The sequence below is a fragment of the Primulina eburnea genome, chromosome 5 (genome assembly GCF_022965805.1).
Source record: "Primulina eburnea isolate SZY01 chromosome 5, ASM2296580v1, whole genome shotgun sequence".
In the NCBI taxonomy this organism is placed as follows: Eukaryota; Viridiplantae; Streptophyta; class Magnoliopsida; order Lamiales; family Gesneriaceae; genus Primulina; species Primulina eburnea.
Window position 1 is genome coordinate 4010227 of NC_133105.1, and position 16109 is coordinate 4026335.

Here is a 16109-nt window from a genome sequence, read left to right on the forward strand (position 1 = left end):
TTTATATTCATGTAAATATTTGTTTTAATAAAACAATTTACTGTTTATATTTCTATTTGGAATCCGGGGTTTTATGTCCAGCACTTCCATCTATTTATAGGTTCATTCTGTTTTTTAGAAGAACACGATCGAGTTTGCTCCCCTCTAGTCTCTCTTGTAAACAATCCTTCTGCAATAAAAGCTTCAAGTTTTCTGGTTACAAACTTTTTAAGTTTATTGTTTTTTTTATTTTATTTTACTTTTATATTTCTTTAGATTAGCCTATATGAAAGGCCAAAACATTTGTGTTAAATCATCCCATTATTATTAAATCATGATATTTATTTATTTGTAACTTGGAATTAAATTGAAATGATAAAAGATTTTATTTAAATTTTGGAATTCAATGTAATATAAGGGTTAATGGTTGAATATAAGGTTTAAAGATGAACGAGGAAATATTAAACTCAAGGTTCGAGATTATTTAGGATGCATAAATTCATGTTGTAGTCCTTTAGCCTACTTAGCCGAGAGATGGCGTTTAAGGCGTTTATGGGTGATTTTTATGAATTTATGTTTCTGACATAGCCGACGATAAATCCTCTGATGTTTAATTTCTCTGGTATATCTTTTGTAATTCTTTTTATATTTTGTAAAATTTCATAGACAAACCTAGGGGTGGGTACGGTACGGTATACCGTATCGAACTACGGTACTGTATACCGTATCGAAAATATCGGTATGTAATTTTTTCATACCGATACCGATACCGAAAATTCGGTACACCGCACATTCGGTATACCGAATTCTCGGTATGAAAAAAGTTCATACCGTTACCGTACCGACACCGAAAATTTTGTCGATGTACCGAAAAAATGTCGATATACCGAAAATATACCGACATTTTTTCTTGATGACCATAAAATTACGATATAGACTATATTTTTTTTAATAATCAAACTCTTTCCAAAAATTTAAAAGGAATTAAAAAATAATTATTTTGTGAAAAAGATTCGTATCATATATTTAAAAGGAATTAAAAAACTTATATTACAAAGTATTAACTAAAATATATTACCTTTTAGATTCAAAGTATGAGTTGTAAATGTAAAATTATTATTTTTTATGTCAAAAATAATACTTTGTAATATAAGTTTTTTAATGTTAAAATTTAGGGGTGTCAAAATTTAACTCGATTCGATAACTCGAAATGGTCCGAGCTGAAAAAAAATGTTTGGTTGGGGGTTTTCGAGTTTAGGTCAGATCAGGTTGGACCTGATATTTGAGCCGAAAAAATAATCGGTGGGTTGACCCGAAAATTTTATTTTTTTAAAAAAATATATAATTAATAATATTGCTTTCATTTTATATATTGCATATTTGAAAAATAAAATTTATTATATATTTATATAATAAATTTTCACCATTTAATATTTATTTTATATATTTTTTTAAACAATTATTTATTTGATTAATTAAATATATTTTTAATTTTCTACCATTAAATTTGGAAACTAAATAATATGTAGGAGATTTTACTATCATGCATTGAAATTAAAATATTTTTTTAATTTTGTTTAATTATTTTTTTAAAAAAATTAAAATCCCTGTTCGAGGTTGAGTCGAGTTCGGGTTGAACAATTTTTAATACTATCACGTGTCAACCCGACCCGAACTCATTTGACCCTCCCAAATTAACACCTCTATTAAAATATTAATATTTATGTCAAAAATATTAGTTTTTACATTGAACATATTAATTTTTATATAAAAAATTGATACTTTATAGTATAGGCTTATTTTGATACGATAGTGTTACATTATACAAACAAAATTAATAGTTTTCACTGCAAAAATAATACTCTTATATTAAAAATATTAACTTATAATATATGGATATTTGAATGAAATTGTTACTTTTTATATCAAAAATATAGTTTTCTCCACAAACATATTATTTTTAATATATGTTTGTTTGATTAAAAAATATTGTTTTTAATTTTAAAATTTTAATATATGTTTGTTTGATTAAAAAATATTGTTTTTAATTTCAAAAATTTTACTCCGTGGTATATGTTTATTTGATTTAAAAATACTAAGTTTTTCGTCGAGTTGTGTTCGACCACGATCAAGTTCTTTCTTGTGATGATCACACTAGATATATTTATTTATTTATTATGCTACATGTAAGCCTATTTATTATATTTAGTTAAAAAATAGTTGTAAAAAGGAAAAAAGCTGCTTTTCTCTCCATTGTTTCACTCTTTTTTCTTGATTCTTCAACTCTCCGATAACCGTCCCAAGAAGCCAAAAAATGGCAATCGTGTACGTGGAGGAACTTGATCTCTACTTGGTTGAATTCCGCGGCCATCATGTGATGTCGCGGGTCACTCACCAGGCTTTTATGGTAGATTCTTGGATGGCGAATAACCTACCCGGTCAATCTCCCATTGTAGTGGCTACTAAACCCTTCCGACATGGTCTGGGTTTATCACTGCTACAGGTCTGCATTAACAACAGCTGTCTCATCTATCAAACTTGCCATGATAATGAAGAAATCCCCCCATCTCTGCGTAATTTGTTTGGAAACCCCAACTACACAGTAGTTGGGGTTTCGATGGAAAAAACAAGGCAGAGGTTGTTAGGAAGATATAATCTACATATTGCTAATCCCGTTGAATTACGCAACTGGGTTCACCCACAGATCAGAAACCGGACAATACAGGCTTTGGCTAGGCATATTCTGCAGATTAGGTATCATGTTCCCAAAAAGATAAGAAGAAGCCGTTGGTCGAAAATAGGGCTGGGGAGGCGTCAAGTGTTGTTCGCAACACTTGATGCATTCATGACACGTTTGGTTATGCGGATGGTCTACATGCATGATTAGATACATTTTCTTTTCTTTTTTTTTTGAAGGATTAGGTACATTTTCTTTTCTTTTCTTTTTTTGAAGGATTAGGTACATTTTCTGATAGCTTGCAAGTGTCTTGTTCTATTACGATATTACCGTTTTACAGAACTTCTGTCAAAAGAACACTCTTGAGAAATCTTTCTTCATGAATACAAAACTGAAACTTTCTTTGGTGTTCGTTTGGAATTTATAGCATGTGAAATTCAAGAATCGGATAACATATATAGATGGGGTGGGTTCACTTCTGGATTGGTTTCGGATGTCTCCAAGAAATATATCAAATATACCAGATAGCAGTAAGTAGGTTAGCAAAGTAGCTTTTAGTTAGTTAGCGGTTATTAGTAGTAGAGCTATTAATATACAAGACAAAATAGCTTCTGTATTCGATTGATTCATTTTTCCAGATTACATTCAATATATCGAAGAACTCTCGTTCCGAGAGATTCAAATAGCTCCACGTAATATGGTATCAGAGCTTCCGCATTGATTCTTCAATTTCTTGTCTATCGTCCCAAAATTCTTGAGCTACGAATTCAATGGCTCCCGGAAACACATCTGAAGTTCCTCGCCCGCGTGCTCCATCCGCCATTGATGATCCCCTGAGTCCCTACTTTCTGCATCACTCGGACAATCCAGGTCTCACATTGGTATCACAATCGCTTACCGGAGACAATTACTCGTCCTGGAGCAGAGCAATGAAGATTGCGCTTTCAGTCAAAAACAAGTTCGGTTTCGTTGATGGAACGATCGTCAAGCCTCCTGAGGTAGATCCAAATCTTCTCAATTTCTGGATTAGAAACAATAATATTGTAATATCTTGGATTCTGAATTCGGTATCCAAAGATATTTCGGCAAGCATTCTTTTCTCGGAATCTGCTGCACACATTTGGGAAGATCTCAAAGAAAGATTTCAGCAAAGTAATGGACCAAGAATTTTTCAATTAAAGCGTGATTTAATCACTCTACGTCAAGAACAACAATCCGTGAGTGTTTATTTCACGAAACTCAAAGCGATTTGGGAAGAGTTGAATAACTTTCGTCCACTCTGTAGTTGTGGCAGATGCATTTGTGAAGGGGTTAGGAAAATGGATGCATACTCCCAGATGGATTACATCATGACTTTTCTCATGGGGCTTAATGAATCTTTTGCCCAAATTCGAAGTCAGATTTTAATACTTGATCCCATGCCTACAATCAATCGTGTGTTCTCGCTGGTTGTTCAAGAAGAACGTCAGAGAGCAATTGGCTCACAGTCTTCAATCCCCAATCATGCAGGGGACATGGCATTTGCTCTCAAAACTGATCGGCCTCAAAGACAGTCTTATGAAACTAATCGACCACAAAGACAGTCGTATGAACGAGGGCCCTCAAGGTTCATTCGAGAAAGGCCATTTTGTACTAAGTGCAACGTCAATGGACATACAATAGATACATGTTATAAAATCCATGGATATCCACCAGGATCCAAGTTCAGAGGCAATACCAGTAATCGGCAAAATGTGTTCAATACAAATCAAGTGTCTGAATCACACAATTCCTCTGCTAGTACAGATGATGGTCATAATCAGAATTTGTTTCAGAGTTTCAACACACAGCAATTAAGTCAATTAAAGCTGATGTTTGATCAACACCTTTCTTCGGTTGATCAGAAGCACAGTCACCCCAATGAGCCCAACAATGCTCCCACCACAGGTATATGTCTCTCTACATATGCTCCTAATGATTTAGCCTCTTCATCATATTGGATTATTGATTCCGGAGCATCCCGACACATATGTTCCCATACGTACTGGTTTAATTCACTCAAACCAGCTGGTGGTTCCATAATTACTCTACCCAATCACACAACCATTGAGGTTCAGTTTTGTGGTGATATTGAACTCGGTGAATGTCTCACTCTTAAGGATGTTATGTTTGTACCAGATTTCAAGTTCAATCTTTTATCTGTCAGTTCACTCCTTGCTACTGCCACATCAATGATCTCCTTTTATCATGATTCATTCATCATTCAGGAAGCATTAACGACGAAGATGATTGGCAAGGGTAGGAAAATAGAAGGACTCTATGTGCTTGATACAAATTCAATCCACCAACATTGTTCTGTCAATCAAGTATCAGCGGAAACGTGGCATAGCCGGCTTGGGCATCCTTCGGTTAGTGTCATGAATATACTAAAAGATCAATTACAGTGTCATATGCAAAATTTAGATAGATGTAAATCTTGCTACATTTGTCCATTAGCAAAACAAAAGAAACTTGCATTTATATCACACCATAATGTTGCTGCTTCTGCCTTTGATCTTGTGCATTGTGATATTTGGGGTCCATATAGTGTTCCAACTATACATAATCAAAGATATTTCTTAACCTTGGTGGATGACTGCACCCGGTTTACATGGATATTCCTCCTTCAATATAAATCAGATGCACTCAAGATTGTCTCAAGGTTTTGTGTTATGGTTGAAACTCAATTTCTCAAGAAAATTAAAGCATTTCGCACTGATAATGCAAAGGAGCTTGAGTTTACCGAATTATTTCTTGAAAAAGGCATCATCCATCAGTTTTCCTGTGTACAAACACCTCAACAAAATTCCGTAGTCGAACGGAAGCATCAACATCTCTTAAATGTTTCTCGAGCTCTATTGTTTCAGTCACATGTGGGGGTTAATCTATGGGGCGAATGTATCATGACAGCAACCTACTTAATCAATCGGGTACCATCTCCCACAACTCAGAACAAATCTCCCTATGAACTACTATATCAGAAGTCGTTTAACTACTCATCTTTAAGAAGTTTTGGCTGTTTAGCTTTTGCTTCTACTCTAGATGCTCATAGGGACAAGCTAGCTCCTCGTGCTCGGGCTTGTGTTTTCTTAGGATATCCTGCTGGCATTAAAGGGTACAAGTTGCTCGATATCAAAAGTCATGAAATTTTTATTTCCCGGGATGTTATATTTCATGAAACCACATTCCCCTTTCTGTCCAATAACACAAATGTCAACATCGATCCATTTGATGATGTGGTTCTGCCATTGTCTCATGATACATCAAATCTCGACACCTTGGTTCCTTCCATGGTTGAGAACCCACACTTACTTGAGTCCATCAACCATTCTTCGCCCATGGATCAAGTTACTACTCCACCAGTGTCAGTTCCTCTTCGAACTTCAACCAGAAACGCACAGCCTCCATCGTATCTTCGTGACTATCATTGCAATCTGATGCAATCCAGCAACCTGATGACGTCCAGCAGTGCTCTCACCTCTGAAGTTGTATATCCCTTGAGCTCTTGCCTTTCTTATGAATCTTTGTCTCATTCTTATCGCAATCTTGTCCTCAATGTGTCTTCACAATTTGAGCCACAATTCTACCATCAAGCTGTCGGTTTTCCTCAGTGGCGAGCAGCCATGCGTGATGAACTAGAAGCTATGGAGTCTAACCACACATGGTCAGTTGTCCCACTACCACATGGCAAACATTCCATCGGTTGTCGATGGGTCTTTAAGATTAAATACGCATCTAACGGGTTGATTGACAGACACAAGGCACGCCTTGTAGCCAAAGGATATACACAACAGGAAGGTATTGACTTCTTTGAAACCTTTTCACCAGTGGCAAAACTAGCAACCGTCAAAGTATTGTTGGCACTTGCTGCAAGTCAGAATTGGAAACTTGCCCAATTGGATGTGAACAACGCATTTCTCAATGGCGATTTGTTGGAGGAAGTCTACATGGATTTGCCACTTGGTTACAATAAACAAGCCTCACACACTGATTCATCCCAAAAACTTGTGTGTAAGCTTCACAAATCAATTTACGGTCTTCGTCAAGCTTCTAGGCAGTGGTACTCTAAGTTTTCTACAGCGCTGCTTCAATCTGGATTCACGCAATCCCAATCTGATCATACTTTATTCACCAAAGGCATAGGCCAATCCTTTGTGGCACTTCTTGTATACGTGGATGATATCATAATTACAGGTCCATCCTCAAGTATCATTAACTCATTAAAGGAGCTTCTCCAAGAACACTTTAAACTCAAAGATTTGGGGTCATTAAAGTATTTCCTTGGTCTTGAAATCGCTCGGTCACAGCAAGGCATTTGCCTATCACAACGACAATATGCCTTAAAGCTATTAGAGGACACGGGATTTTTGGCCAGTAAGCCGGTTTCCACCCCAATGGAACCACGAATTCGACTAAACAATACCGATGGTGAGCCACTAAAGGATATTTCACAATATCGTAGGCTCATTGGATGGCTTCTCTATCTCACACTATCACGGCCAGACATTACATTTGCGGTTCACAAGCTTAGTCAATATGTTGCTCAGCCTCGCACAACTCATTTGCAGGCTGTGCATCACATCTTGCGCTACCTAAAAACAGCCCCGGGTCAAGGCATTTTCTTCCCAACTTCATCTTCCACTCAGCTGAAAGCCTTCTCTGATGCTGATTGGGCCGCTTGTCCAGACACGAGGAAGTCAGTCACAGGCTTTTGTATCTTCCTTGGTGATGCTTTAATCTCCTGGAAGGCAAAGAAACAAGCCACCGTTTCCAGATCTTCTACCGAGGCTGAATACAGAGCATTGGCTAGCACCACCAGTGAAATCTCGTGGCTCATTCAATTGCTGCGTGATTTTCACATCTCGCCACCATCACCAGCAACCTTGTTCTGCGACAGTCAATCGGCGATACACATTGCCACTAATCCAGTGTTTCACGAACGGACAAAGCATATAGAAATCGATTGTCATTTTATTCGAGGCCGAATCCTAGATGGATCTATCAAATTACTGCCAGTTAGATCGAATTCTCAACTCGCGGACATGTTCACAAAGCCATTGCCGTCTCCTACATTGTCCAATTTACTCTCCAAGATGTCCATCACTAACATTTATGGCACATCTTGAGGGGGGTGTATCAAATATACCAGATAGCAGTAAGTAGGTTAGCAAAGTAGCTTTTAGTTAGTTAGCGGTTATTAGTAGTAGAGCTATTAATATACAAGACAAAATAGCTTCTGTATTCGATTGATTCATTTTTCCAGATTACATTCAATATATCGAAGAACTCTCGTTCCGAGAGATTCAAATAGCTCCACGTAATAAAAGATGGTTCAACTATTTTGATTTTTTAAACATGTCATTTGACAGAAATTTTTTAAAAATAATTATTTTGTGAAAAAGATTCGTATCAGAAATTTTTCACGAATCTGGTTTCTAGCAAAATTCTTCATGTTTGAAAGTCCTAATTAGATTATGCAAATAATAATAATAACTCCAGAATTTCAGTAGAAGCTTTATTAATATAGAAAAGTTTGATTTCCATTTGGATATCATATATCAACGAATAAAAAAAAACTACTATAGCAACATATATATAAGCCGTAGTGAAGTGTATGACTACGAGAAGTTCAGTGGCCGAACTGTGGCATGCATCGGCAAACGTCTTGTCAATGCTGCCAATTGCCATCATTTTAATGTAAGGAAAAAAAATTAATAAAAGGGCAGCTTTTAAATCATATATAATATTTATAGCTGAAAATTAGTCTTTTCATCTGTCTGCCATCATTAATTAATTAATTAATATATTGCATGCGTGCATGAACGATCAAGAAATTTTCGGGAACTGTGTGTATGTATTTATAGCTTGTCTTGCTAAATGGTATAGTCTATTCACCAGTTTACTATACTCCGCATATATTAAATGATTTGGATTCGAAAACGTTAATTGGATATAATGAAAACGCTAATTCGAAAACGTATTTGGTGTTTTATAAGTAAAAATTATTTTCTCCAAACACAATTTTTTAAATAATAGTTGAGATGTGCTTTTTTCAGATTTTTTAAACATTTTAACTGTAAAAATGTTTTTATAAAATAGTTTTACAAACACATATTTATTCTTAAAACAATTTTTAAAAGCTTTTTATAATTTTTTTGTAAAAAAACACTTTTATAAAAACATTTTATAATTATTTATCCAACTGGAGCATGATATACCATAAATGTAACAATTAACTTTAATTTTATGTCAATGGGTTATCACAGATGAAAATTAATTCTTTTCATTTGGCTTTCATTGTTCATTAACAACATTATATATATATATATATATATATATATATATATATATATATATATATATGATTAGCTTCGGGAGTAGACTGCTTATATAATTAATAATAATTATTTTAACATGTATGTGGATATGGACGGGGTGGAAGAGCCATCTCGAATAATACTAATACTATTATAAATAAAATCTTAAATAATTAATGTTTTTGATAAACTTTTATTCATATATATTACGAATTCATACTATCAATTAATAAAAGTCATGACAAAAAATAATATTGATTCATAATACAACATTATCTATGAGAAAATATTAATAAACAATGAGAAATTATACTTTTTGATCATTTTATGTTTTTCAACTCTAACCTCTTTTTTCCTTATATTTAATGTGACGCCGAAAAAGATGACGTGATATCAAAAAATAATGATATGATATCAAATATTGCTAACGTAACGTATCGTATAGATAGTACTAGGTGAAAAAGGATGAAAATTGAATAAAAATAGAAAATGTGACCAAAACTGTAATAATTTTACAAATTGCATACCAAAATAGGAGAAAACCAACAGGAATACATGTCTTACTTTTGAGATAAAGTGCAACACAACACAAATATATAATACATCGTATTTTATTGAATAATTACTAGAATAATAAAAATCAATAGAATGGGTTTTAATCTGCAAATGTTTGTATCATCATTAAAAAATCTAATCAAATATTATATTTTTATGTATAGACACTCAATTTTGGATTTAATCAATTATAATTTAACTCAATGATGCTGGAGCACAATTATAAAATTTATTGACTCACAATATAAAATAATATAATACAATTGTAAAAAAGTTAATTTTTTTTATTATATTGTGAAATGGAAAATAATTGGCATCCAGGTGCAACAAGATTGGATGACTCAATTAAAGCCTTTGATCCTGGGATGTGGAACCCCCGCCTGCCTCATTTTTCCTTGCATAAATTTAGATCACAATAATGAATAATATAAACAAAAGCTGCCCTTTTATTATTATTATTTTTTTCCTTACATTAAATGATGGCGGCATTGACAAGACGTTTGCCGATGCATGAGACAGTTCTGTCCCTGCACTTCTCGTGTCGGGTTGAGTTAATTTCTGACGCCCCTAGCATGCAAAAAGTGTGAATCCATTTTCATATTTTGTTGTCACACAAAAAGTCATATTAACAGTTTCCTACTCTAATATTTCACATATATCTGATAAAAAAATCTGCAAGAATAGAAATTATTATAAAAGGTGTCTTCATTTCCATCCGACAATCCATAGTAACTCAAGTCTCAAGCCAACCACGTTAAGAGAATATACACGGTCGAAATTTGAAGAGGTCTTGATTATAAATGGACATAAAATAAATTATAATGTGTTTATCATAAGTTCGTGTTGTGCTCTGGTGTTGTCAACACGCGATCACAATATGTGGCGAAAATTGATTATTTAACACACACGTAAACTTTTAATAAATAAAGACCAGATTTAAATTATGCACAAGTACAAACATTTGTCCAATGCCTCATAGCAAAAATTCATTAGAAAAAATATATAAATCGTTTATAGCAAAACAATATTAGTGTGCATAATAAAACTAAATTTCTTAACATTCCAAGAAATTAATATGCATCAAAATAAACCAAACTCAAAACTCGATGCATAAACCGAAATGTGTGTTGCTTCAAACCAAACGAAATAATAATCTTCGATCAACACTCTGCGCCAGTGTTGTTCTTGAGTGTTGCCAACACTAATTAGCAACACAGTAAATATGTGAATCAATCACACAAACTCTTCACGTTGAATTATGTTTGTTATCCGAAACCAAAAGTACATGAAAAAAATAATAAAAAGTATACTAGCTAGGATTGAATCAAACAAACGTTGATAGAATCAATTTGTTTTGTAAGTAATTTATGGACAATTTATCCTTATTTAATCGGTTTAATTTATCGAAATTATTATTATTAATTATTATATATTTTAAACGGGCCTCAATTTATAGGCCCATTGTTCGTAAAATATATATAAACGGACCCTAGTCCTTTGGTCGTAAGCCGTCTCTGAAGTTACAGTTCTTCTTTCCCATGCCGAGATTGCTGTCACGTTGTTTGTCCTTGTCGACGCTTACAGAAGCTGCAAGATTCAATACCGATCTGTTCCGGAACAAAATATCGCCGGTAGTCGTTGGTCCGTAGCAGCTTTTGTTCCGGGTTGATTACCCTGCACCGGAGCCACCGTTCCGATACCGATATTGCAAACCCTTGTTATTTATTATCTAAATCTAAAAGGGATCCTGAGAGAAGTTGTGTCTCCGCCAACCACCGCTTCCCATGCCACGGATTAAGTATTCCCGATCGAAATACTTGGCGGATCCGATGGTCAATGCAGATGATGGCAGTGAAACGAACATGGAGGTAATTATAATAAAGGATTAATATTCAAGTTTAAATCTTTATGTGCTAATTTTATGTGATGAAAAGATTAAACCTTTTAGATTATTGATTTGGCATCTCTTTTGGAGGTAATTGTTATAAAATATAATAGAGGATTAATATTCTTCTTTCGATTTCCCAAGTTTATATCTTTCTTTGCTAATTTTTCTTCTATGATGAAAAGATTAGACCTTTTAGAATATTGATTGATTTGGCACAATTTTTGGAGGTAATTATAAATCAAAATAAAGGATTAATATTCATCTTTCTGTTGCCCAAGTTTTAGTCTTTCTGTGCTAATTTTCTATGATGAAAATATTAGATTTTTTTCCAGATTATTGATTGATTTTTTTACATAATTTTTAAGGTAATTATACATTAAAATAGAGGATTAATATTCTTCTATAGATTTCCCAAGTTTAATTTTTTTGTGCTAATTTTATATGATGAAAATTTTATAGAATTTTTTTCATATTATTGACATTTGTTTTGAGATCGAGTTGAACATGGTGTGCTTGTAGTTTGGCAAACCGGAGAAAATACGAGATGTATCTTCGTAATAGGTATTTTAATGGGGGAAAAATATATTTTTATTTGTTAAAGTAAATCGTGATATTGTCCGTTTGAATTTCATGACTGAAAGTCTAAATTTTTTCAATCTTTATGGAATTAATGACATTGTGCTTTATGATTATCCTAGGTTTTATCTACCGAATTATTTTTCCACTTTGCGGTGGATATTTATATCTCAATATAGTGTGATTTTCTGTACAACTATACAGGTGGATAATCTTAATAAAATGTTAATCCATCCTTGCAAGAGGTGCGCGGGGAAGAACCATTGGAGATGTCTTCCTTCGGAGATATTTTTCGAAATTCTTTTACGTCTTCCAGCGCATGTTATACATGATGTGATTACGCATGTCTGCGGAGCTTGGAACTTATTAATCAGTACAAAAAAATTCATTTGCGATCATCTTCAAAATTCAACTCCTGGAATCATAATCATGGAAAATCTCAAACCCACGGATGGGATTTATGTTGAAATTCGACAAGGTTGTCTTGAGATATGCAAGTTTGACTGCAGGGATTTTTATTTATGTGGCAGCAGTGTTAATGGTTTAGTGTTGGCCTTCACCGGCAATAAAGGAGACCATCACGTTCTTTCTATTATCAATCCCTTGACAAAACAACATGAACCTCTGCCATATGACTCAAGTGTAGTACTCGGGACAACTTTAGCATTTGCTGAGGCTTCGATGAAGTATAAAGCAGTGCGCTCGTATTCTCCCAATTCTCGATCAGGTATATATGTGCTGACACTTGGCGTTGATAATGTTTGGAGGCACCTTGACGTGCAACACCTATCGAAGCTAGGTCAAGAAGCATTACGTTATCATCCATTTGCTACTCATGGCTATGTGCACTGGATCGGCGAATCCCGTGTTGTGACACTGAATTTAGATACTGAAATCGTTTATGAGTTTGTTCAGACTGTATATGATCCATTTATGTCTGTGCCTCTAGCGATGGGTCGTAATCTATCCTGTTGTCATCTGTCCGAACTTCCAGAGTCACTTGGGTATTTGATGGAAGTTATGGAAATGAACCCAGAAACTGGAGAGTGGACCAAGTTGCTTAGCTCCGATTTGAAACCTCTGAGTGACAGATTCAAAAGCTTGAAATCAGTCGAACTCTTGGGTGTGTTAGCTGGTGGCGAGGTGTTTCTATTTGGAATTTCTGGTTCTGAGAAACTTTGGGCTGCTTATGATGTTCGGACAAGAGAAATTCAATCGTTTCAGTTCGAAAAAAGTGCTCGAAATTGTCATCCCACAGCTCATGTGAACACCATGATTTGGTACGAATGAGGAAGAGTGGCGTTTCACAAAATTGGAGACTTAATTATTTTGTTTGTTGTTGGCTACTGTCGTCCCATATGGTCTTTTTTTTTTTTAATTATATTATATTAAATTAAATAATCTGAGGCTCCAACTTGAAAATGATGCAAGTTATATGTCTTTGTTCCCTCGGTCGCAATTTTGTTTGACATCGTGTTTTAGGTTGCTAACTTGCTATCCAAATTTGTTGACATGTTCTTTGTATTTTCTTTCATGCATGTTCGATCGAAAGAAGAACACCGAATTATTATATTGTAATAATAAACAATAAATTAAACAAAGGGTAATTTGTTTGTAACCTCTTTAATGAACACTATAATAATAAGAAATAAATTTTTGTATATTCATATGTTGAAACTCTAAATTCTCCCAAACCAAAATTCTTCTAGAAACACAATGACACTTCATATTACCAGTCATTTTTAGACCAATCCTCAAATTTTTTACATTGTTTGGTGAAAATCTCTCCTTACTTTCAGATAATATCTTATCACCACAAATCAGACATCAAACTATCAATTGGCCATTAACAAAAATTGGAATATAATTCGTCTAACAAGGACGGGTGATAATGCAATCGAAATCTGAAAGCAAAATAACCAAAATTATGTAAGAACGAAGGAAAGAAGCACATGATCCAGCCCTCAAATGAAAAGTTGTGACAGATGCTAACAGAGTAATTCAAATATCTTGACTTGCACGTTTCAATGGTTGAGTTGTTCTCAAGAATATGCTATAAAGTAAATTCATTTTGAAAGAAAATGTGCCTTGCTTTGCAAGATACAAACTTATGGTGTTCAATGCAATGTCGGAAAAATTCACGAGGAGAATTGTTGTGCAGAAATATGAAGAAGGGATTGGGAGGAAGCTTGCGTATGTTTCCCAAGTTTTGGTTTGGAATCAAAGTTAGAAATAAGACGTGACTTATTTGAATGTTATAATTTTATTCCAATATGGAGTGATTAATTATTTGCTTAATAATAAGAGTTTTATGTCATTTCTATTTTTGTCTAAATTCCAAAAATCCCATCATTGATTGAAAAAATATTAATATGTGTTATATGTTTATTTGATTGAAAAATATTAATTTTAACATTAAAAGTATTAGTTTTTATTATAAAAATATTAATTTGTAACATATGCATTCATTGAATGAAAATATTATTTTTTAAAATTAAAATATTAGTTTTATTCACAAATATATTATTATTTGTCAAAGTATCTTCTCAATATGTGTTTGGTTGATGAATTTTTTTTAAGTATTATTTAATAATATATGTATTAATTTTCATTGAAAATATATTATTTTTTATATTAAAAATATTACTTTATATGATTAAATAAAAAATATTACTTTTAAGTAGAGTGGATCTCATGTGAGACTGTCTCACTGATATTAATATGTGAGACGTGTCAATCATACACATATTCACAATAAAAGGTAATATTCTTAGCTTAAAAAATAATATTTTTTCATGGATGACCCAGATAAGATACTCGTCTCACAAATACGATTCGTGAAACCGTCTCACACAAGTTTTTGCCTTCAAAATATTAGTTTTAAATGTAAAATTAGTATTTTTTTTATGTCAAAATTAATATTTTGTAATATAAGTTTTTTAATGTTAAAATATAGGAAGTGTCAAAATTTAACTCGATTCGACAACTCGAAACGGTTCGGCCAGGAAAATAACAGGTTTGATTGGGGTTTTCGAGTTCGGGTCAGATCAGGTTAGACCTGATATCTGACCCGGAAAAGTAATCGGATAGGTTGACCCGAAAATTTTAATTTTTTTAAAAAAATATATATAATTAATAATATTGCCTACATTTTATATATTGCATATTTGAAAAAAAAAAGTATTATATATTTATATCATAAATATCCATCATTTGATATTTATTTTGTATATATTTTTTATTTTTTTAAACAATTATTTATTTGATTTAGTAAATATATTTTTAATTTTCTACAATTAAATTTTCGAACTTAATATATCGGAGATTTTACTATTATGTATTTAAATTAAAATATTATTAAGAAAATTCAAAATCAGGTTGGGAGTTTTCCGATTGGTTCGGGTTTGAGACGAGTTCGGCTTGAACAGTTTTTAATACTATCACGTGTCAACCCTATGAGTGGGAAAAAATACCGAATTTTCGGTATACCGAGATTATCGTACCGAAAAATGCCGAATTTTCGATATATCGAAGATTTCGGTACAGTACGGTAAGGTAAGAATACCGAATTTTTCGGTACGATAACAGTATGCAATTTGAAAATTTCGATATATACCGGAATACCGAATTTTTTTTTGAAATATATAATATTTTAAAAAAATAAATTCATAAAAATTTTAAAATTTAATGTTTTTTTCGATATAAAACTGTATATATCGATACCGTACCGAAATCTCGGTATACCGTATAATTTCGGTATAATCGGTATGCTAGTTATATTTACCGAAAATTTCGGTATACCGATTTTCGGTATTTTAATACTCAGTATAAGTATCTCATTTACCAAATCAAGTATTTTAAACCTGAATTAGGTATTTCGCAAGTAAAACTTAGTACTTGAAAAAGCTCAATACTTAGTTGCGAATTTGTTTTTTTTAACAATTTAAAAAATTATTACATGAAATGAACATGTCATCCAAATGTATCTTTGATGTAAATGCGAGCACTTGGTGAACTTACGCTACATATTCGAATATCCAGTATTTTAATACTCATTCTGAGTATCTCATTTACCAAATCAAGTATTTTAAAATTGAAA

At 33.1% G+C, this 16109-nt stretch overlaps 1 protein-coding gene and 1 long non-coding RNA gene across 2 annotated transcripts in view; both read left to right on the plus strand.

The window, feature by feature from the left end:
- LOC140832465 (uncharacterized) overlaps positions 1–16109 on the plus strand; it is a 61112-nt gene that overhangs the window by 32482 nt on the left and 12521 nt on the right. The window lies entirely within an intron of this gene.
- Positions 11035–13411, plus strand: LOC140831628 (uncharacterized). Its single transcript, XM_073195370.1, has 2 exons — positions 11035–11414; positions 12215–13411. Exons 1-2 carry the CDS (start codon positions 11331–11333, stop codon positions 13298–13300), a joined length of 1170 nt encoding a protein of 389 aa, XP_073051471.1. The 5' UTR covers positions 11035–11330; the 3' UTR covers positions 13301–13411.